Genomic DNA, 23,291 nt, shown 5'->3' on the forward strand with positions numbered 1-23,291 from the left:
CTATTTCTGCTGATATGTACTTACCAATGCGATCGGTGCGATCAAAGCAGCGATTCAGGCAGGGGATAGTTTCATCGTTGTAGGCTGGACAAAAGAGAAACGTAAATTATGAAAATAACGAGTGAAAATAAGCAAATATTTTCACCCGAATGCTACACAAATGCCGGCGGAAAAAGATCACAATGTCGTGCTCATCCAAGTCGCTCGGCGCGAATCCGCCAACCGTCTTCGGCGGACGAATCAACCCTTATTGGCATCTGTTGTTTCGAACGGGAACGGCTGCCGGTGCGTACGTCTAGCACATGATCTCATACGGCTCATACGTGAGGTCGTCATAAATTACCATTAACTCGTTCTTAGGCATGTCATTCAGCTTCAAGCTTTTACCGGCACCCCGGACGTACGTGTCCGTCTCGTTAGGCCTACGAAGCTTCTGTGTGAGCCATCCGTGTCCACGCACGGGCTCGCCCGATCGAGCGTGAGAACGTGCAACCAAAACACAAAAAACTTCGAGAACATCAAACTGACTAGTGAGAATAGCACATGACACACCGGAAATAAAGCCGATTCAAATCGAAAAAATAAGTCACCAACAAACGCCCCAAAATGATCCCGGCATTTAGATTATCAGACGGCGCGGTCGCGCAAGTGTTAGCTGGTTGAGCCGTCTCAAAGCAAATGTCTCAGTATTTCTTTTTTGTTTTACAGCGGAGTTGTTAAGGGTTAGTTTCCCCAGGATCGTGTCCCCCGCAAAAAAATGAAGACACCGAACTCTGGACACCTACCGCAATCTATGAACGACGGCGGCAAGCCACGTATCTGGTTGCCGCCGTCCCTCATAGAAGGCGCTGCCTTTCTACTCAGGCTTGCCGACTTGCGGCCGGCCATTAACTTCCATTGTACGGCTCCGCTGGTCTTCCTTCTTCACCAGAGTTGAAAGGCTGAAAAGTTTTCTTTTCCACTTCTGAAACGTTTCTTGAACTCTATTTTGTGTTCGATAAAACGATTTATTAAAAGAATAACTATAGTATACGGAAGTGACCCCATTCTCAATCACACCTGCATAAAAACACATTCCGACGGCTCTTACTAACGCCGCCCATCTCATAATAATTATCTTACAACGCCATCAGCTGGTCATTTTGAACACTCTTTGAACGCACTCGTTTTTAAGGGGTACTCCAGAGATTTTTTATCTATCCCAAATAAATATATTTTCGGAATCACCGGCTTTTACTTTTTCCGGCATGCTACTACCATCGTGAAATTCAGATTAGTTATTCTGAAATCAAATAATGAAAATGCCGCCAAAACCAAGACTCAAATCAATGCCGCGACGTCAGGGGTAGGAAGGCTTGCGTGTCCAGTGGGACCTCTAAAAATGCACTATGCCGAGCATTTGTTTCGTGCTGCTGCGCGGGAGCTGGAGTGAGCTTCCAAAGCGTTCATTTGACACCATGAAACTGTTTGTAATCACTTGGGAGCAAAGTCTACAGCCCAAAGGGTGAACCCATGCCTTCCCCTGACGTCCCTTTTTTGATTTTTGCCAGTGCAGGCTTTCACTTTGAAAAACACGGTGAGAACCAAAACTGTAAACTCAATAACTTCGCCAAAAAACTTTATTTCGGCCCAATATTTTGGTTACTATTTCAACAATGTTTGTTGGTGTATTTAACCAATATTCAGGCAAATCGGCGAGTATGAAGAAAACGCCGGATTACCTCTTCAACTCACTCGTTTGAACACACTGTTGATGGAAATAAGATAAGATTCACTAATATTTCGTGGCTACTATTGTTTTCTGGGTAACCGGACCCGATATTGATGTATTAGCACAAAAAGGGCAAAAGCTAAAATATTTTTGGAGAGCCCCTTTAATATTGTCTGGCAGTCGATAGATTGTTTCAAGCGTTGTCAGCATCTGGATATACCGAATCTTAATTAAATAACTCAATTCTAAATTAGGCTTAAAAATGTGTTACCTCGAAAAAGTACTGCTGATTCGCGAATTAACTAGCGCGATACTGTAGGCACTAGGGTATTTGGTGGCAATATTTGCATTGCAGAAGGTGTTTTGAGAGAACGAATCCACCTCTGCAGAACCCAGGCTAGGACATTCTAATTGCTCAGTGATTCCTATAAAGGCCCTATCTTTACAAATCTCGAGTATTCTGGAATGCATACTGGGACTGACTTTGTAGTTTTGAAAACCTTAAAGGGCAACTCCACTGATTTTTTACAATCTTTGGGTTATGATCTATTTAGTCGTAGTCGGCGACCCTGAATCACGAGATATAATTTGTTTTTCTGTAGTGTGTATAGTTTTGTAGATATCGCTACAAACTACCGGCTGAAGCAGCCTGGCAACATTGATACCAGTGGCGCGTCGTCGGCAGGACCTAGTCTTGGTCCCGCGCTCTCGAGCCGACGCACCGACAATCTCGGCTCAGTCGCACGTAAAGTTTCAAAACAGAAGGTAAGTTGCACATTTTCTTTTTTACCGCTTCACTTTGTTAATATGCACCAAATGTAGTAAGTTTTAGTGCGCACTTATAAATATGCCGGGCCAAAAAGCGAATCCGACTGCTATAAATATGACCCGGTCAGTGCCGGCGCAGCGTGACTGTATCTGTTTCTTGCTCGCGGACCGAGAGAAAAAGGAATGATGGGAGATATAGGGACATATGTATCCACAAGCGGTATAAGTTGCTAAGCTAAGGTGCTTTTATGGGCACGCTAGTTAGATCAGCCGCGACCTGCTGCGTCCGGCCGTTCGTGCTGGAGCAGCCGGCGGACGGTACGGGAACAGTGACGGCACCGCATCGTTCTTCAAAGACGCGTGTTTCGTGCAGAAACACGCAACAGTCAGCAGCCGCAGATACCGTGAGTAAGTGTCTGACGTAAAGTGCTGGGAGCAGAGCTTCGCGTTGGAGCTCGGAGTCGACGGTCTTTCAAAGTCTATCCGGCGAACGGCACCGACCCACACCTTGTGCCTCTTCCGGTCTCTTGGGAACTTGTGGAACCGCAGCTCCGGGTTGCGCACCGCATTTTTGGTGAAACGCACAGCACTACAAGTCATGCTCGACATTGCCCAACGCCAGTCCGGCGAGTCTCTCCGGCTCCACGACACGCGCGTGAGCAAGCAGCACCGCTTCGCTCTCTTCAGCGCTGTCGCGAAAGCAATGCTGGAGTTAAATGAACTGCCTGGACGCTAATAAATATAGGAGAACACAGGATAGCGTGGTAAGCACCTCTAGCCGTCAGCAGAATCGCAGAATGCCACGGGAGACGGAGCGTCCGCGCCGTCCGTACGAGAGCGGAGGACTAAACCTACGTCATTGCCCAGTGTTGCTTCACTAGCTCACCCGGTGCCAGAGTTGCTCACCCGCTTTCGGGCCGCTAACCGAGCCGGGAAAACATTTTTAATATTGGTTTTAATCGGTAATGCGGCGTCGGTTTGACGTGATATTTTGGGTATGACCGTATTTCGCCCCCCTAAAGCGATATCAGTCATTCCGATAGGGTCGACTTTTGAGTGGAGTTGCCCTTTAAAGGATGCTCCCAGAAGTTTGACCGACGCAGAGAACAAAAGCTGTAGCCGCGGACCTCCAATAGATTCGCCAGAACAAATACAGGTAGCACAAGAAGTGGGGAACATGTGCGGCTCACGTTAGCAATGGGGACTCGGGCAGCACCCACGCAACTCACGTTTATCCCACGTGGGCACAGCGTTCGCATGCCAAATATGCGCTGCCCACGCAGTGCTGCGGTGGGCCACACCTTGAACATGCGAGGGCAAAGTTGGGCATAGGGTGGGCATGCCCAATTTGGGCTGTCCATGCATAAAGTCACCCATGCAGTATCCTCGTGGTTACCACCTCGGCTACGCGAAGGTACGGCCGATTCGGGCTGCCCGTGTGATACTGCCGTGGGTCCCACTTCGGCTAAATGGGTGCAAAGTTAGCGCAGCTGTGGGCTTCAGTGCGTCAAAGTATGGGGCATGCCCTACTTAGGCTGTATTTGTATTTATTTGCCATTTTGTTTTGGGGTGGCAGGGACGAAAGGTGTTTTCTAACACCTGACTCAGGTCCCGTACCCCATACAGGTTTCAGAGCGGCGCAGGTCTTACAACGAACACACAGCATATATACAAATAAAACACAAGAACATAACAAAAATAACAATATGAACATTTCTAACGCGATGAAATGTCTGGCAGAATTTTTTCACAAGACTTTATACATGCTTGAAAATATAATCCTTTATTCTTTTTTTTAAATGTATTTGCAGACCTTGATTTAGTTGCTATATCAAGAATTTGTGGATGCATATTTAAAAGTTGTGTTAATTGCTGCTTCAATGTTTGTTCTTCATAACTAGTACATATTTGGCCTCTATCATATTCCACACGTCTCAAGTTGTATTGGGTGTCTCTTAACGGAAATTGAGTAACAAAGGATTCCGTGTTGGTTTTAAGAGAATTGAACATTACTTTCGCGATGTTGAAAAATAGTAGCTGTCGGATAGTGAATAAATTATTCTTCTTAAAATAAATGTACGTGTGATCATTATTACACAAGCATGCAATTGACCGAATTGTTTTTTATTGGAGTACTAAAAGTTTTTCAAGGTTGCGTTTTGATGTCGTTCCCCAAACCAATGAACTGTAATGTAGGTGAGAGTGCACATGTGCACTGTAAATTTGGTGCTTAAGCCATGTTGGTAGTAAAAGTCTTAGTTTATGTAATATGCCGATTAAACGTGAGAGGGTCAAACATAATTTAGATGCATGAATTGCCCAGTACAAATTTTCGTTAAACCATACACCCGAGAACTTTATGGATTCAACCTTCTCTAATTTATTTGAATTAAATTTTATATCGATTTCATACTTAAGTGCCGTGTTTTTTGCCCTGAAAATAATATAATTAGTTTTAGAAATATTCAATTCAATCTGGTTTGTCACTAGCCACGCGGATAGTTTCTTTAACCAATCATTTGATACACTTTCGAGATTTCTGAGGTCATTGTGGGAGGAGAAAATATTGGAGTCGTCTGCAAATAATACCATGTCCGCAAAATGCGAGATATGTACAAAATCATTAATATAAACAGGGAACAATAATGGTCCTAGAATGGATCTCCGTGGGACACCATATGCGATTTGTTGAATATCAGACTTAACGCAGTTATAGACGGTAAATTGTGAACCAGAGCTCAAGTAACTGCATGTTAATTCTAGCGCTTTGCCGCTTACACCATAGGTACTCAGCTTTGTTAACAGTTTTTTGTGCTTAATCGTGTCGAAGGCTTTTCGAAAGTCAAGAAATATTCCGATAGTATGGTGCTTATTTTCTATGTTGGTTATAATATTATCTTAAAATGTTTAGAAGTGCCATTTCCGTCGATTTATTCCTTTGAACTCCGAACTGCTGTTCTGAAATTATTTTTTGTTTTGTAAAAAAACTAGTTAGTCGACTATTTATTATTTGTTCTAATAGTTTAGAAAAAAACGGGTAATAGAGAAATTGGGCTGTAATTTATTGAAAACGTTTTGTGCACTACCCTTATGTATAACGCAAACTCGCGCTACTTTCATTAGGTCTGGGAAACGACCTACTAATAATGACATCTTGCATATATGTGCTACGGAGTGGATATTAGTTTAGAAATATGCTCAAAGTTTTCCGATTTGAGACCGTCCTTCCCTGCAGCAGTACTGTTTTTAAGACCATTATTCAGGTTAAGTATTTCTCATCAGTTGGACGTAAGAAAACTGAACTGATGATATTGTGACATATGTACGAAGTGGCATTTCCGTCATTGGTTGGGGGAGACGAAGGTGCACCTGATTTGAGAAAATGTTCATTAAACATAACTGAGAGCTGCTTTCCTCTATAGCTTGTGGCATTTACTTCAAGTTCAGGCGGAAGCTCATTAGTAGGTTTTAAATTAAATTCCTTACACTGATCCTAATTTTCTTGGGGGTATCTTGAATGCACGTAAATTTATTAATATAATATTCACGTCGAGCGTTTTTTAAATCCGAGTTTAATCTGTTTCGAATTTTTTTTGTAGTTGACCAGGATACTTTTATCTTTTAGCTTGATAAATTTATCGTACAAGGTATCTCATTCTTTTATTCTTTTATAGAGCGTAGGAATCGCCCATGGTTTTCTTGATTTCGTGTTTTCTAAGGGTTTTTAATGGAAAGCTTGATTATAAAACGATATGATATTGATTAAAAAAAAGGTTGTACGATATGTCAGGATCGCTTTCATTACACACAAAGTCTCAATTAATATTTGACACCAAACTGTAAAATGTATCAAGATTTGTTTTGTTATTGATGGGTCGGTATGTGATAGTGGGAGCGGGCATAAACCTATTTATGAATTTTTGAAAAAAGCAAAAAGATGGCAGGTGGTCACTTATGTTCCATGTTAACACCCCCCCCCCCCCCCATAATTTCATTTTGATCATAGTTTGTTATGCATAAATATATTACAGTAGCAGTTTCTATAGTAACTCTCGTAGGTATATCAACAACATTTAAAAACCCATAACATTCCACAATTTCCATTAGTTTTGTAGATGATTGGTTAGAGTACTTAATATCATTATTGAAATCACCAATTAAAGTCAGCTTTAGACAGGACCACGAAGCATAATCTAATAAATTCTTAACAAAGTAAAAAAAAATTGCCACGCAACCTGATGGTGGACGATAAATAACAGTTATAATCATCTGCCCGCATTTAACAGTAAGAGACTCATAGTCGCAGCAGATTAAGGAATATTCAGTGACCACATCGTGCTTGAGTCCGTATCGAATATACAAAGAAACCCCTCCTCCCCTTTTATCTTCTCGGTAAACACTTTCAACTTTGTATCCCTCAAATGAGAGAGCATCATCTTTGCCGGTAAACCAAGTTTCGGTGAACGCTAAAATATCAGAGTTAACATTCAGGTTGTGGAAATAGATTTCTAATTCATCTTGTTTGTTTCTTAAGCTTCTCGCGTTCAAGTGGAAAAAAGAAAGTCCTGTTTTATTGAAGGAAGCATTCCCCACGAGGTGATTAAAAGAGGCTGAGTCATAGTAGGAACAAATTGTGGTGGTATCGGTCATCCTGTAAAGTGGTATCTACTATACACGGCTACCTTGTGTCTAGTTTATCTTTTCTAGGTAGCTCTCACTTTCAATTTTGATGGCTCTATCACCCGCTCTCCTTCGAACGAACACATTTCCATGCTTTTGCCAAGTATACTGATAGCCATGTTCTTCTGCCTTTACCTTTGCCAGCCACAGCAATTCTTCGTAAACCGCCATTAGATTTAAAACAAAAAACAGGCGCTGGACTGACGTTCTCGCAGATTAATATTTTTTTTAATTCATTTTTCTTGAGTTTCTCGCGAGTTAAATCTTATTAGCACCGCGGGAATCTTGCCAACGCGTGCTGGCAGGCGGCACAAGCCCTCGATATCACTTTCGGTAAGCTCTGGAAGTTCAAATTCAGTCGCGAGTGCGTTTACGGTTTCCAAAAAGTTTTCGTGTGTGGTGTCCAGAGGGCACTACGAGCGCGGGGGCGGTAGCCGGGCAAAAGAAAACCTGGTGCGTATGGGACTTCTGAGTTGTACTCGGCACGAGCGGTGCTGGAGGGTGTCAGTTGAATAAAGGTCTTCAAAAACGCAACAACTGGCGACGAGCGTCCAGCCATGCGAGACCCGTCGAAGAGTCGCCCGCCGCACTACTCCCCGGTGACGCCGCGACGCCATGGCGACCCTCGGTCGAATCGAACCGTTCGGCGAAGCGGGCACGGACTGGCCAACCTGCATCGAGCGACTCGACCAGTTTTTCGTCGCAAACGACGTCAAACCAGAAAGGCAAGTGGCAGCGTTCCTTAGCCTTATTGGCGCGAAGACGTACGCTCTGCTAAAGAGTTTGGTGGCGCCGGACATCCCGGCTAGCAAGTCGTACATCGAGCTGGTAGCCATATTGCGAGAGCACCTGTCGCCGAAGCCTCTTGTCATCGCGGAACGCTTCCGTTTTCACAAAAGAAACCAAAACGAGAATGAAAGTATCCTCGAGTTCGTAGCCGACCTGAAAAAGTTGGCGCAGACATGTGAATTCGGCGGCACTTTGAACGAAGCCTTACGTGACCGCATGGTATGCGGCATCATCAGCGAATTCATTCAAAAGCGACTGTTGTCGGAAGCTGGTCTGACGTTTAAGAAGGCGCTAGAAATCGCAGTGGTGATGGAAGCCGCCTCCGCGAACGCACAAGTTTTACATTGCCGGAGCGCGGACGCCGAGGTGCTCAAGGTGGAGCAGCACAAGTCCGAATGCAGGCACTGCGGACTTACGAATCACACAGCAATTAACTGCAGGTGGAAAGGCTTAGACTGTCGTAGGTGCGGAAGACGCGGACACCTTGAACGAGTGTGCAGGAGCCAGCAGTCCGGGCCAGCAGCTTCTCAGCATCGCGGAGCACCGACACGAGGCCGGAGGAATCAAGGGAAAAAAGTCAAGACGCTGAACGTCGACACGGAAGACGAGGTCGAGATGTTCGAGCTTCGGGGGACACGTCCGCGGCCTCTGCAAGTAACAGTGAAGGTGAACACGATTCCGCTGACGATGAAAGTAGACACCGGGGCGGCGGTGTCGGTACTCCCGTTAGACCTGTACAAGACAAGGTTTCCCAATCTAGTGAAGGGAAGAAGTGGAGTCGTCCTTCGAGCATTTACCGGTAAAAAGGTGAAGCCGGTAGGCGAGGCACAGGTTGAAGTGGAGTACCAAGACCAGGTTCACAAGTTACCGCTGCAGATTGTGGACTTCAAGGGTCCCCCGCTTTTGGGACGTGACTGGCTGGAGGTGCTGAGGCTCGACTGGACTAGCATCAATGCTGTCCAGTGCTTGGAGGAGGGGAGCAAGGAGCAAGTCGACACGCTTTTGAAGGACTTTGCTCAGGTGTTCTCAGACGATCTGGGCCGTCTTCAGGGGTTTGAAGCTCACCCCAAGCTGAAGAGTGGGCACACTCCAAAGTTCCTGAAGCCAAGACCAGTGCCCCACGCCCTGAAGGCAGCTGTCTCTAAAGAACTGATGGCACTGAAGGAGGCGGGGATCCTGACCCCGGTGGACAGCAGCGAGTTTGCATCGCCCATCGTGCCGGTCGTCAACAACAATGGAGACATAAGAATCTGCGGCGACTACAAGTCAACAATCAACCCGTGCTTGGAGGTCGACAACTATCCGCTCCCCAGGATAGAAGAGATGTTTGCAACGCTGGCAGGAGGGAAGTTTTTCTCAAAGCTGGACCTGTCAAAAGCCTACCTACAGCTGGAGATGCATCCTGCAGCGCGGAAGTACCTCACCATCAACACCCAGTTGGGGCTGTTCCAAGTGAACCGTCTTCCCTTCGGCATAGCATCTGCACCCTCCATTTTTCAAAGAACTATGGATCAAGTGCTCCAAGGGCTGCCGCAGACCACCTGCTACCTGGACGACATCCTGGTGACTGGCAGAACGAAGGGTGAGCATTTTGAAAACTTGAAAGCAGTCTTAACACGATTAAAAGAAACGGGAATGGGTCTTCAGAAAGAAAAGTGCAAATTCTTCCAAACGGAAGTTGCCTACCTCGGTCATGTGATTAGTCGGGATGGTCTACGAACCATGGAGGATAAAGCAGCAGCACTTCGAGATGCACTCACTCCAAAGAACAAGGCAGAGTTGCGTTCATTCCTTGGGCTTGCTAATTACTATGGCAAATTTTTACCGAACTTAGCAACTACCGTGTATCCTCTGAATCGTCTACTGCAGAAGAAGGCTGCATGGGAATGGAGCACAGACTGTCAGGACTCCTTTGATTCGCTTAAGAAGCTGGTGACGTCGGCACCAGTCCTGACATATTTTGACCCGCGTCGACCCATTATACTGGCATGCGATGCATCGGCGTATGGAGTACAGGCAGTCCTGTCCCATGCGTTTGAAGATGGAACAGAAAGCCAGTTGCTTTTGCTTCTAGGACCCTGACTGAGCACGAGAAGAATTATTCTCAGTTAGAAAAAGAAGGTCTAGCTATTATATTTGGAATAAGAAGATTCCACTACTATTTGTACGGCTATCACTTCACGCTGATCGCTGACCACGCTCCCTTACAGAAAATCCTAGGCCCAACGACCGGGATCCCTACAATGACAGCAGCGAGGCTCCAGAGGTGGGCCTGTCAGCTAGCCGCACACCGCTACACCATCGCCCACCGGTCTTCCGAGGAAAATGCCAATGCAGACTGCTTGTCAAGACTCCCAAAAGCAACGGACAACCCCAACACAGACGCCGTCGACGAAACGTACGCCTTCTACTGTGAGTACTTCGACAATGTACCTCTTAGATGTAAAGACATTGCACGGGCGACGTCCAAGACCCCCTCCTAAGTCAGATCGTGGAAAGAGTAAAGCATGGTTGGGGCCCAGAACGCCAGCCAACCGATGCAGAGTATGCACCCTTCTACGTACGCCGCAATGAGCTGTCACTCCACCAAGAATGCCTCATGTGGGGTTTACGAGTGGTGATTCCGAACACCCTGCAGAAAAGGGTCCTAGAAGAACTTCATGGGGACCATTATGGCATCGTGCGCACTAAGGAAATGGCTAGGAGCTATGTTTGGTGGGCATCCATAAATAAAGACATTGAGATGGAAATTGGAGGGTGTACCATGTGTCAGCTGCACCGAAACAATCCGTCCGCTGCTCCCCTGCACCCTTGGGCATGGCCGACACATCCATGGGAGAGACTGCATGTGGATCTGGCGGGACCTTTCATGGGTAAAATGTTCCTCGTCCTCGTGGATGCTCACTCCAAATGGCCAGAGGTGTTTGTCTTGGAGTCTATGACGTCAAAGGTCATAATCCAGTGTGTACAAGAGTGCTTCGCACGGTTTGCCCTGCCCACAACCATGGTTTCTGACAATGGGCCTCAGTTTGTGTCGGAGGAATTTCATACTTTCTTAAGGAACAATGGTATCGCCCAGGTCACGTCCGCACCATACCATCCCGCTACGAATGGATTAGCTGAGCGGTTTATTCAGACCATGAAAAACTATCTGCGGAAAACAACTTCGAGTCATCCCCTCCGTACAAGGTTGTCACGTTTTCTTCTGTCGTACAGGAACACCCGGCACCTGACGAAAAGAGAGTCTCCGGCCCAGTTGATGCTACAGCGGCATCTTCGCACCAGACTGGACCTCCGGAAACCATCAGTTGCAGACTGTGTGGCCAGCGCACACTACCGCCAACAGCGGCAACACCCAGGACAAGAGCGAGCTTTCACTGCAGGAGACCAAGTCTATGCCAGAGATTATCGAAGTGGTCACAAGTGGCAGCCAGGAACAGTCGCTGCCCAAACTGGTCCAGTGTCTTTCCAAGTGCAAGTCTCCCCGGGACGGGTATGGCGAAGGCATCAGGACCAGTTGCTCCGAGCACCGTCGCAAGACTCCGGACCTTCAGAGTCGCGTCCAGACGAGGCGGGAGGGGTGTCTGCCACGGCTTGGACAGACAGCACACCGGAAGACAGCGCAGGCGACAGATGCCTTCCACAGGCCTCTTTGCCTGCACCATCCGCAGTCTCGAGGCCAAGAAGTAACACCCAGGATGCTGAGACGCTCATGGATGCAGATAATAGTGACGGAGAGCGACGGTATCCCGTGCGAGATCGGCGCAAGCCTCAAAGGCTGATAGAAGAGTGAAAAAAAAACAAAGGACTTTTCTAAACTATTTACTGTTAATGGCCGGATGTTACCAGCTGGGTATGTTTGCTTAAAAATGAGGGGAAAGATGTGGTGTCTAGAGGGCACTACGAGCGCGGGGCGGTAGCCGGGAAAAAGAAGACCTGGTGCGTATGGGACTTCTGAGTTGTACTCGGCACGAGCGGTGCTAAAGGGTGTCAGTTGAATAAAGGTCTTCAAAAACGCAACATCTTGATCTTTCAGTGGTAGGCCATGTATTTCAAGATTCTGACGCAGACTATACTGCTCCAAGTTTTTAATGCTTTGCCGGAGTTGTTTGATCTCTGGACCCTCCTCCGTTCTCAACCTTTTCAAGTCTTCTCTTTATTTCAGCTACGTCTCTGTTCTGTTGCGTGATCTGCTTAAAGACTTCATCGTACTGGTCTGACATGTGCTGAACTGATTCCTCGATACTAGAGACGGTTTCTTTCATGCTGAGTAGCAGATCAACCTTTGCCGTAATCCCGACAAGGCCTGCTAGTTTGCCGTTGGTTTCTGTTAAAAACGACATGATGTTAATTTCTTGTGCTTTCGTGACCCTCTCTAGGTCATGAGCTTTATTGTGTTTTCCTGTCCGCCATGCCGAGTACTCAAAGCTCTTTGGTCTTTAAGCCATTTCATCCACGTTCGCACACTGCGCGAAAAGGCAATTATGCCCGCATTTCGAACATGCCGCGTAGACACCAATCTCTGGCAACGGTTTGTGACATGCAAGACAAAGGCTCTCGTCAACTATGACAAAAGACACAACAGTCATTCAGCAGCGGCAGCAGCAGGCAGTTTTTAGAGAGGCTGTGTTAAAATTTACACCAACCTGTAACGATGAAATCGTCGGCTTAGCGTGTTGCGACAACTGCGCTGCTGCCACCGCTGAACGCCTGTCTGTCTGCCTGTACAATACCTCCGTGGGTCCCAATTCGGCAACAAGGGATATACTTAACGGAGATGCGGGCAAAGCGTGGGCACGCCCGAGTTGCGCTGCCGACGTAAATGCCCCGTCAGTACCGCCTCGGCCGAGCGGACCCCAAGTTGTGCTGATTCGGGCTCCAAGATGGCTAAGCGTGGGCGTGTCTGAGTTGGGCTGCCCATGAAAGACGCAAGTGGGTCCCACCTCTGTTCAAGGTGGGGGGGGGGGGGGGGGGTGCAAGTTTGCGAAGAAAGGAGCTCTATGGCGGAAAAGCACGGGAATGCACAACTCAGGTGGTCCATGTGAGACACCCCTGGGTCCCACCTCGGACGTGCATGGGCCAAGTTGCAATGATGTGGGATCTAGGGAGGCGCAGCCCTATTGAAACTCCGTCCATGGGGCCCACTAAAATTTCTGAAATGTTTAAACGTTCACTTCAAAAATGTTTGAGGGGTTCGAGATGTTCTTCAAAGATTTTTTTAGTTAGTTTTCTTTAGAGGACTGTGGGGGGGGGGGGTCTGTCCCAGTGTTTTCTGATAAACACCCTCATGAAATTTGTTAAATGGGTCTGCGGGAGAGATCACGTGACCCTTCAGGATATGTGCGTCTTGGAAGCCGCTTGGCCATTTTATATCGGAAAGCCGCAACGTGTTCTGGAAATCGAGGAGCGGTTTCCCCGTCTCTACCCTGTCGAGGCCTTCGCGGCACCATTGCTATGTCTGTGTGCTCTGTGTTTCTCGGGCATGACAATGAACGGCCATGTTTGTTTGTTTGCTGTTTGTTTGAAGAAAAACTATTTTAGGCCGTCGATATACTGCCATAGTCAGGACCTGGTGACCTTTCTCCGTCAACGAGCACAAAATTAATGAGCAACGAGCGGACACTCAGTGTCGGCCTCTCGTGTCATGTGTGGGATTTATTTTGTAAAACAGCTGGGTGTGCAGATCAAGAAAGAGGTTTTTCAATGCGTTGTTTCTTCCACCTGTTCATCCGTCCGGCTTCAGAGGTTCCAGCGAGCGAAAAGGTCGCCGGAGACAACGCCCCGACGTCTTTCGCGGCGACTCCGTGACATTGTTCAGGATTTCACAACGGAGGCAGATGTTCCTTGCGCGATTGTGTTTTTTTTCTAAACGTGCGACTGACAGTGTGTATTTGTGCCTGTGATGCTCCGGCTTGGTTTTATTGGCTGAAGTCCATACACCTCAGGAATTTACCCAGCGGCATTGTAAGTATGTTAAATATATTTTTTGAAACAAAGAACTCAGTTGTCCCTATTTGGTCTGATCGCTTTTGTCTACAGCTTCTTGTGACTGAGTTTGCGTGAACATTGGTCATTATCGTCTATTTGAATTATGATATGCATATCAAGATTAATGTCTTAAATAAATTTTAATCACATATTAAACTGCAGATTTTATCTATGGTTCACATAGATACAGGAACAAGGGGCTGATGAGGTTTAGAAGGGTGAAGGGTCTGAAGGGCTAAATGGTTCGAAGGGCTGAAGGCCTGAAGGGGTTTGAAGGTCTGAGGGGTCTGATGGACTGAAGGGGTTTGTAGCGCTGTAAGGGTGCTATAACACATCAAGCTGAAGTGTTATTTTCAAAAGAGAGTGTCCAAGTTCACTAAAATAAGGGCTTCACGGCAGCTAAGCATGCAAATGCCCAACTTGGACTGCCAATGTAAAACCCCCATTGGTCCCACCTCGGCTATGCGGGGGCGAAGTTGCGACGATGTAGTCTCCACGGTGCAAAGCGTGGGCGTTCTCGAGTTGAGCTGTCTATAGAAAACGCCCCGTGGGTCCCAACTCGGTTGTGCGGGGCGAAGTTGAGATGATGTGGGCTGCACGGAGGCGAAGCGTAGGCGTGACCGTTTTTGGTAACCCATGTAAAACTCCCATGGGTGAATCTTAGGCCTGCCGGGGACCAAGTTAGCAACCGTGTGGGCTCCACGTTGGCAAAGCGTGGGCATGCACAACTTCGGCCGCTCGTGCAATACCCCCGTGTGTCCCACCCAGTTCATGTAGGGGCAAAGTTAGATAAGACGTGGGCTCCACGAGAGTACAGCGTAGGCATATCCAACCTGGGCAGCCCATGCAAAATATGTTATGTGGGACTCACTTGGGCAATAAAGAGGCTGATTTAGCACAAAAACGTGCTCAATGGAGAACTACCCTTGGGCATGCCAAACTTGGGCTGCCCATGCACTGACCTTGAGTCCCACGTCGGTTATCCGGGGGCGAGATTAGCCTAGGTGTGGGCTTCAAGGGAGCAAAGCGTGGGCATGCCGAACTTGGACTACCTTTGCAACTCCCAAAACACCACTTTCCGTTAATATTGAAAATATTTACTGCACGCTCTGAAGCTCAATGTAAAAGCTCGGTTTAATTTGATACCAAATCACCGACTGTTATAAATTTAATCGGGAGTGAAAACTATAGGGCTTGCTAAACTTCATTGCCAAACTTACTACTCAACGCTTATGCAGAGAGGGCAATTTTACGCGGGTGGAATTTTGCATGCAAAGTGTTGAATTTGATGTTAAATTCGAAACACGCTCATCAGAATGTCGTGCAATTTCTAAACTTCGGTGTATGTAGACGGCTCAAGCTGGTTACGTACCCTAATTATCTGTCCAACAATATATTTTAGGTAATTTGCTGTTTATATTTTTTTTACATTTCGTACACTTTGAATGCAAATTTTTTGGGGGATTACCCGAAAGGTTTTATTGATCTATCAGTGTTACTATTTCCAGTAGGCACACAGGAAAAGTTAGGTATGCATAATTTATTATGCACTGTATTACCCCATTCCATAGGAAAATTATAAAATGACCCCATGCGAAATTAGGTTACAAGAGCGCATCATGTGGCCAACCCTCTTAGACTCACTGCGGGTCACACCAGTGGTGCCCATGTGGAATGTCCACCTCGGCCCTCTGAGGGCACCACGAGAAGGGCTTTTGTGTGCTGCGCAAGAAGACCCACTGCTGGTCACACTTCGACAGCCTATCTAGGCTTGTCGGGCACTTCTGTGGGCCCCACAAGAAGGGCCCTTGTGCGCTGCGCAAGTAGACCAATTGTGGGCCCCGCGAGGGAATCCCATGTGGGCTGCCCACCTAGATCCCCTATAAGCCCCACAAAAAGGGCCTTTGTGGGCTGTGCAAGTAGATCAATTGTCGGTCCCGCGAGGGAATCCCATGTGGGCTGCCCAGCTAGATCCCCGTAGGCCCCACAAAAAGGGTCCTTGTGGGCTGCGCAAGTAGAACAATTGTGGGTCCCGCGAGGGAATCCCATGTGAGCTGCCCACCTAGACCCCCTGTGGGCCCCAAAAGAAGGGCCCTTGTGGCCTGCGCAAGTAGACCAATTGTGGGTCCCGCGAGGGAATCCCATGTGGGCTGCCCACCTAGTCCCTCGGTGAGCCCCGCAAGAATGGTCTTGTGGGCTGCGCAAGTAGACCCACTGTCGTTCACACTTTGGCGGCCCATGTGGGCTGCATGCCTAGGCCCCTGTGGGCCCCACAAGAAGGGCCCTTGTGGGCTGCGCAAGTAGACCGACTGTGAGTCACACTTCGGCAGCCGCTCTGGGCTGCATGAATAGGCCTTCTGTGGGTTTCACGAGAAGGGCCCTTGTGGGCTCCTCAAGTAGACCAATTGTGGGTCCCGCGAGGAAATCCCATGTGGGCTGCCCATGTGGGTTGCCCAACAAGACCCTTTGTGAGTTCCACAAGAAGGGCCCTTGTGGGCTGTGCAAGTTGACCAATTGTTGGTCCCGCGATGGAATCCAATGTGTGGCTGCCCAGGTGGGACCCACGTCGGGACCCTTTCAGAGCTCACTTTGCGCTATTTGGAAAATATATAAACAAATCAGTGAGATGAAGCGGCTGAACACTTCGTAGGATATTCTTGCTCTAAGTACTACACTTCCGCAAAACTTTCATTTTAAAAGGATAGAAATCAAAGCTACTTTTGATTGTACGTAGATCTTGCGTGACAGACTAGGCGCGAAGATTCCGATTGAGCTCTTTTCGATATATCGGTCCTATGCGCGTCACATATTCAACTCTAGCACCACATCAACATTCAACATACGCGTAGAAGTAATAATTACTTCAGCGAGCAGTCTCGTTCCCAGTTGTGAACATACAGTTCGAGAGCGAAAACTGTCGAGGCACGCCACCCTGAACATTGACGACACAGGGAGGCGGAAGACCGCAAGTCGCTATCCTAAACAACTCTCAATATATGGAGTTAAAAATAAATATAACCCGCCTAAATTATCATCACAAGGGACTGTGAAACGAAAGTATTTAGCGGAAGCTTAAAAAATACTTTTCAGATTTCTTTAAATACCCCATTTTAACAATAGCACTGTATTCGTCAACTAGCACCTCTCAAGCTCTCGACGAAAATACAAGGCATCATTTGAACTTAGATACATTTCTTTATAGTGCAAACTTACTTCCGAGTAACTGACTTCGGCAAATCTCTTATTTAATTATTTGAAACTTCAGTAGGTATGCTATGTTTTATTAACTAAGTTTTAAAATTGGTGAGTTCATTTTTTGACAGAAAGCGCAGCGAGCAAATCAGGATGAAAAATAAAAATGTGCCCGCGGACGACGAAGCAGAATGCCCGATTAGATTTTCAAAACTAAACGTGCGCAGGGACAACGAGGACGTGGAACATCATGCTCATTGCCCTTTCGTACTTTGCATTCTTCAGATAGAGTGTATTGTTTCAGTGTATTTTATGTATCCTGATAGAAAAAAAACTTTTAAATAGGACTCGATGTTACGTTTCCATAACGACACTCCCAGGCATTTTGATTGTTGTTTCTAACACCGCCGCCTGACCTTAGCTTTTGTAGAGATACTAACATAAGAAATGCCAGCAATTCAGCAGTTCACCGACTGACGCAATATTATATATTTAAAAGTGATTTTCGAGAAGCACTCCGCAAGAACACATACATTTTTATAACCTCAGTAAGAGGCATGGGGATTTAAAGAGGTACGTAACCTTATTCACGATGACCAAAGCCGCACTTCATACGCCGCAAGAATCTCAAATATTTCGCTAAAAGTAGAGGTTTAAGTTTTAATGTATGAATAAAAATACCGCATTTTTTTATTCCTGAATTTTTTATGTGTCTTACCTTCTTGAATTGCGTGCAGAATCATTACCGTGCCAACAATTATTAGCTTTGTTCGGACTTTCATTCCGGAGTCACGGCCCACCGACAAATGTATTTCTGAAAAGTGCCAATATTGCGTGAATTTACCTTCAGATATTAACAATACCACATTTGCACTTTATAGGAGAGAAATGGGGTTCTTAAAACGGTTGTTGATATTGTCGATTCATAGCTGAAATTTAACCAAAGTGCCGTGAGCATCCTAGAAAGCCATTCATAAGAATCATAAGTGGCCTCTTACATAAAAACTTGATCAAATACTGCAACGCGCCCTTTTTTAAGTGATTGAGACAACAGAAAATTTCATGCGTGATCTTTAATTGGGTACGCAAACAGACATCTACATTCTATACGCCCCGTTTTTTTTGTTTTTTTTTAAATTTCAGTACAAAAATGTCATGTCATGAATTCTGGTCGCCTTTGAATGATTGGAAACCGCCAGGCATGATTGTAATGTTTTGTATTCTAGGATACTTATGCTACGTAGGTTGAGTTTCCAGTATCGAAAGAAGATATAAAAATTTACTTTATTCTCGTTTAAGTTAGCACGATTGTAGCACGGAATGGACATCCTTAAATTATTTGTAAAACACACCTCACTTTGTATATTATTCGCCACAAGCCTGTCAATAACAAGAGGCATTTCGCTTACTCGGGGATCAATACAGATGAAGAACACTTAAATAACAATGGGAGATTGAAATCAACGCTACTGCTAAATACCAAAGCGAAAGCTACTTGGGATGAACGTTTTAAGATGTCAAATCGCGGTCATATGCTAATATGAAAATTGCGAAAAAAACATAGGTTGTGTTTCAATTGGCGATTACCAAGATTTACGAGGTAGCTAAGGTTGCATATGAAGAACTAAAGGCTTCTGCTATAAACTAGTAAATTTACCCCTAGAAAAATTTAGGCTAAGTCACATCTCCTGCTCAAGTGGGATATCAATACAGAAAAAAACGTGCAGTATTTTATTTCGGTCTATACCGATTCACACTGGCCACCGCTAATTACGGACCATCCCCATATGCAGTTGTTTTGTGAGGAGTTGAGTTTTTTAAGCAGTAAAATTTGCATAAATGTTGTCTTGCAGTTGGGTATTACGGGCAGGGGGACATTTTGTCGAGGACTAATTGTCACGATAAGTCAGATAATTAGCTAAAACTGTTGCATTCGCTTTTAATTACTAAAAAAAGGTATGCTTCGAAATAAAAGAGAAATGCTGAGCGTCATTAAAAATCACTAAATAAGTAAGCTTCGGAAAATTCGGGGAAAGTGGGGAGCGCAGCGGTGCCCTGAAGCTACCACTCGTGCAAAGGGCGCAAAGCTGACGCGGCGAAAACGGGCGTGATGATAGATGGAAGAGTGCCTCTCCTATTACGGTACAAAAACGCCCAGGGAATAACACTAAGATATTTTTTTAAGCTTATGTAGCGTACATGTCTCGCACATTCATTTAAAAATACTAAAACACTGTTTTCACTCGTTCTTTATTTGATATTTCGCGACTTCTTTTATTTTCTTTCGATGAATCTAAATTACCTGTTTGATCGGGCATTCATGTATCCCATCGTCCGACCAGGCGAACTTATTTGTGTTCAGGCTTTAGTGTGCATAGAGGAAAAGCGGTATGTACGCAGGCTCTGTATCAGCACGGGGAGACTCGTGCGAATACAAGCTCTATATTCCAATAACGTCATATAAATTGAACTAATCGAAGTGTATAGAAAGTGTATAGACCGAGACGCGGTCTTGACGTCGCGGAGCTGCGGCGGCGGTGCGATCGCGCCGGAGCCGGGTGGTATGGGCAAAAGAGCGCAAGTTTTCATGGACGTCATAGCATTTCACTATGCCGCAAAGCTGTGTTGCCGTTAATTGCACCGAAAGGTGCAGCAAAGGTAGCGGGGCGAATTTCCAAGGGTTCCCGGCTGACTCTGAAAGGCGCACAAGGTGGATAATATTCGTTGATCGAAAATACTGGTCGCCTCGCGTGGACGACCGCTCGTTTGGCAAGCACTTTCTTTAAGGCAAGTGTGGCTTCCATTTCAATCTTCGTCCTGAGGCATGCCTATGTGCAGGGAAACCGTCGTCTGATCGAGACCACCGGGATTTCCTTCCCACGGTGTTCGAGTGCAAAACGCCGGGCAAGCGCTCGTCGGTGGCTCGCTACGCTCGCACTATCAGGTGGAAGAAGAACGGCAGCAGGACATCAGTGTTGTCGGCATTACGAAAAAAAGAAGAAACGAGATACGTTACTCGTTACTTGAAAATAAAAGGAGCGCGTCACCGACCTACTTTACCTAAGAATAAATTTAATGCGTTACCGTTCCCCACAAGAAAGAAGTAATGCACGTTATTTTTGCGTTACTTTTTTAAATTATGATTTAACTCGTTTTACTGTTTGGACGGTACAGGTATGCATAAAATCATATTTCAAGAAACATTATGTTCACGAAGAAGTTGAACATAATTACTTTATCTTTTCTTATGGTTTTTCCTAAATACTCACGAGAAAAAATGCTAAGAAAAAAACAGAAAACTCATAAATGCACGTGGCTTGACACATAGCAATACGGAAAAATTGAAGTGTAATTCCTTTAAGACTTGGGAAGAAGAAGCAAGAGTAACGTAACTGCGTGACACCTTACTTGGAGTAGTAACGTAAGTACGTTAATCTTTACTGTTTTCAAAAAGTAACTACTACATTACTACGCCACTGAAAAGAGTAACACGTTACCGGTAACGCCGTTACTTGCAGCATGTTATCGCCAACACTGCAGAACGGACAAAGCCTTACCGCTAGTTATATCTTCAGGTCACTAGGGTAGTAAAAATATCATACCATGACTCGAAGACGCTGTCTGTACTTAATCAATTAATAAATACACTTCCGCAGACCCAATATCTGCTGATCCCGACGGCAGTGGGGAAACCGGCTCGAAGTAATCGTTGGCCTCGAGAGACTTGTACGCCTGTACAGTGTCAGCCGTCAACTGGCTTGGCTAAACAACTAAATAAACGACGACGTGAGCCGTCGACGTCGGTGGCAACAACTTCGCGTCGGAACTGCACCAGGTCTTGTTTACGGCGTACGGATTGTCGATGGTAACGCTGTCTACGCACGGTTTGTTTCGATACCGCTGCCGTTCAGGCTGGGGTAGCGAGCTCAAATAGTGGGGCAGAACGTACGGCATATGTTGGCAAAAAATACGACGCACAAACAATGCTAGAAGTGTCTCTACAACGTCAACAACGAGCGCACGACGTAGAATGCAATGGCGAAAACATGGAGAGCCTGGCCGCATTTGACCATATAGCTTCCGCGCGTGCGCGGCCTTGCGGCCGTGCTGGTAAACAGAACCGCACCGCGTGTCGGGCTATAACTATTTATTTTAAAAAAATTAGTAGGGAGCACATTTTCGTCGTTATTTATTCCTTAAACCCTTTCATACGCGACTTTTGTGGGCCCCCTTGGTGTATTTTTGTTTCCTCTTTCGTATGAAACTCTTTTTCGTAAGAACGTCGTGCCAAGTTAAGATTTTTTCTGCAAAACAAAAGAAAGATACCGAGGTGTGAAATGTTCTCCCCAGGGCCTAGCAGCTGCTCAACAAAATAGTCAAACGATTAATCTTATTGCTGAAGAAAGAAACTTGAGGAGTTGATGTTCACTCTTTGGCAACTCCCCCCAATGTACTCTCTTACTTCTCGAATTCATCTAGAAACAGAAATATTTTATTCTTTCAAGAACTGAAGTTCCGAAAGCTACGTAGGAGAGAGTTGCTCCTATTCCACCGCGAGTACACTCCCGCTACGACGAATAACGAGCAAGTTGGTGGCGGCCAGGGGCGTAGCGTACATGCATTTTGAACCCCCCCTCCTCTTCCCCTCCGGACCTGAAGTCATAAACATCCCGACCCCTCGGGTCCCCCTCTCCCTCGCGTCCCCAACACATCTCTTAATAAAGTCCTGCTTGTAGCACGTGGGCTTTCCATTTTTCTGATTCATTCAATTGCCCAGTGAGCCTGATTAGTAAGATCGAATGTTACATGCCCCGTAAATCTCCGATTATCAGCGGGTACGAGAAGCCAGCATCAGAAATACAAAAGCCTGCAAACGCTGTGGGCGGGAATGTTTCGGAAAAGTACACTGTTAGCAAAGATAACACGCCCAGACATGTAAACCGTTGTCCCATAGCGGACACGGCGAAACGTGTTTGTTTTATACGGAGCCATCTGTGTTTTTCGTCTACACATGAGCTGCTGTGTAAACTTAACACGCTACACCTTGTTTGCCTTCCGAGAAGCACGGTTCAACGTGTTCCTTATGAAAAATGGCGGCCAGCAGCCGAGAACAGGCAAGGGACGAGCCCAGCGAGCCCCGCCTTTCAGCCGAACTGAAAGCACACAGGACGCGTTCGTTCTCGTTCGATATCTTTTATATACAGTAAACAGTCTCCAAGAGGCGGACGTAGCTACGTGCAAAGGTACGTACGTGCGTCGCCGGCGGTCGGTGGCGTCGGCAGCTACGACAAAACCGCTAGACAAAAACAAAAAAAAAACGAATATCGAACTGACGTGGATAAATAACTCACGCAAACTACTTGGAATCGCGCGGTAACTTGCGCCACCTTGTGAGATTTCTAGCAGCCAATAAAAAAAAAGGAGTCTATTAATTCGCTGGGAACTATCACGAGTAAACTGCAACTCTACATACATCACAGACGACACGAGCACCACGCAGGACACAGCAGCGACACATACACAAACACAACATCGACACTACGCCCGACACTTCCTACTAACATCGGACTCTCCTCTTCAACGTATATAAGCTTGACATGTGAGGTTGAGCTCTTTGGTCGCTGACCGTTACAGATTTATAGAAAACACAAAACACGGCACAATGGACAGCCGTATGTAAGAACTGTTTGCATTTAAAAAGTATGGAGACAAAATCTGTAAAATTAGTCCGTTGCGAAAAGCAATGATGTACTACAATAAATCTTAAACCGACCATTGAAAAGTTCAAATTTTGGTTATTTTCATGCTCGACCACTGTTATGAGCAGTCCGACTAGCTTGAATCACATAGAAAAACAAATGATTGGGATTTTATCAGTACGTATTCAATAATCAATGCAAATTATACTTGCGCAAGGCATTTTTTATATATATTATTGTGAAGGACATCCGCCCAATACTTCACTTCCGCTAGTTGCAGTATACGTACGGGAGCAGACGCCTTCACTTTTGGGGCGTTTTGATGCAGATTTTTGTGGTATGTCGTACCGGTGTCGAGTGGAGCGGTGAGGCTTGGGAGTTTGTGACCGGTGTTAGTTGTGATCACTAATGTGGCGCTGATGTGTTCTTTTTAATATTTCGTTATAGCGACATTGAAAATTCAC

General features: G+C 46.0%; 1 protein-coding gene across 1 annotated transcript in view; it reads right to left on the reverse strand.

Annotated features, from left to right (window-relative positions):
* LOC115310729 overlaps positions 1–17,910 on the reverse strand; it is a 39,993-nt gene extending 22,083 nt beyond the window's left edge. The window contains exons 1-2 of the mRNA XM_040217199.1: positions 17,847–17,910; positions 25–84 (exon numbers count right to left, since the gene is read on the reverse strand). Of these exons, the coding sequence (XP_040073133.1) occupies positions 25–84; positions 17,847–17,910 (124 nt within the window). The remainder of the gene's footprint in view (positions 1–24; positions 85–17,846) is intronic.
* Between the last annotated feature and the right edge of the window lie 5,381 nt (positions 17,911–23,291).

Source organism: Ixodes scapularis, unplaced genomic scaffold (assembly GCF_016920785.2).
Source record: "Ixodes scapularis isolate PalLabHiFi unplaced genomic scaffold, ASM1692078v2 PGA_scaffold8__174_contigs__length_109621045, whole genome shotgun sequence".
Taxonomy (NCBI): Eukaryota; Metazoa; Arthropoda; class Arachnida; order Ixodida; family Ixodidae; genus Ixodes; species Ixodes scapularis.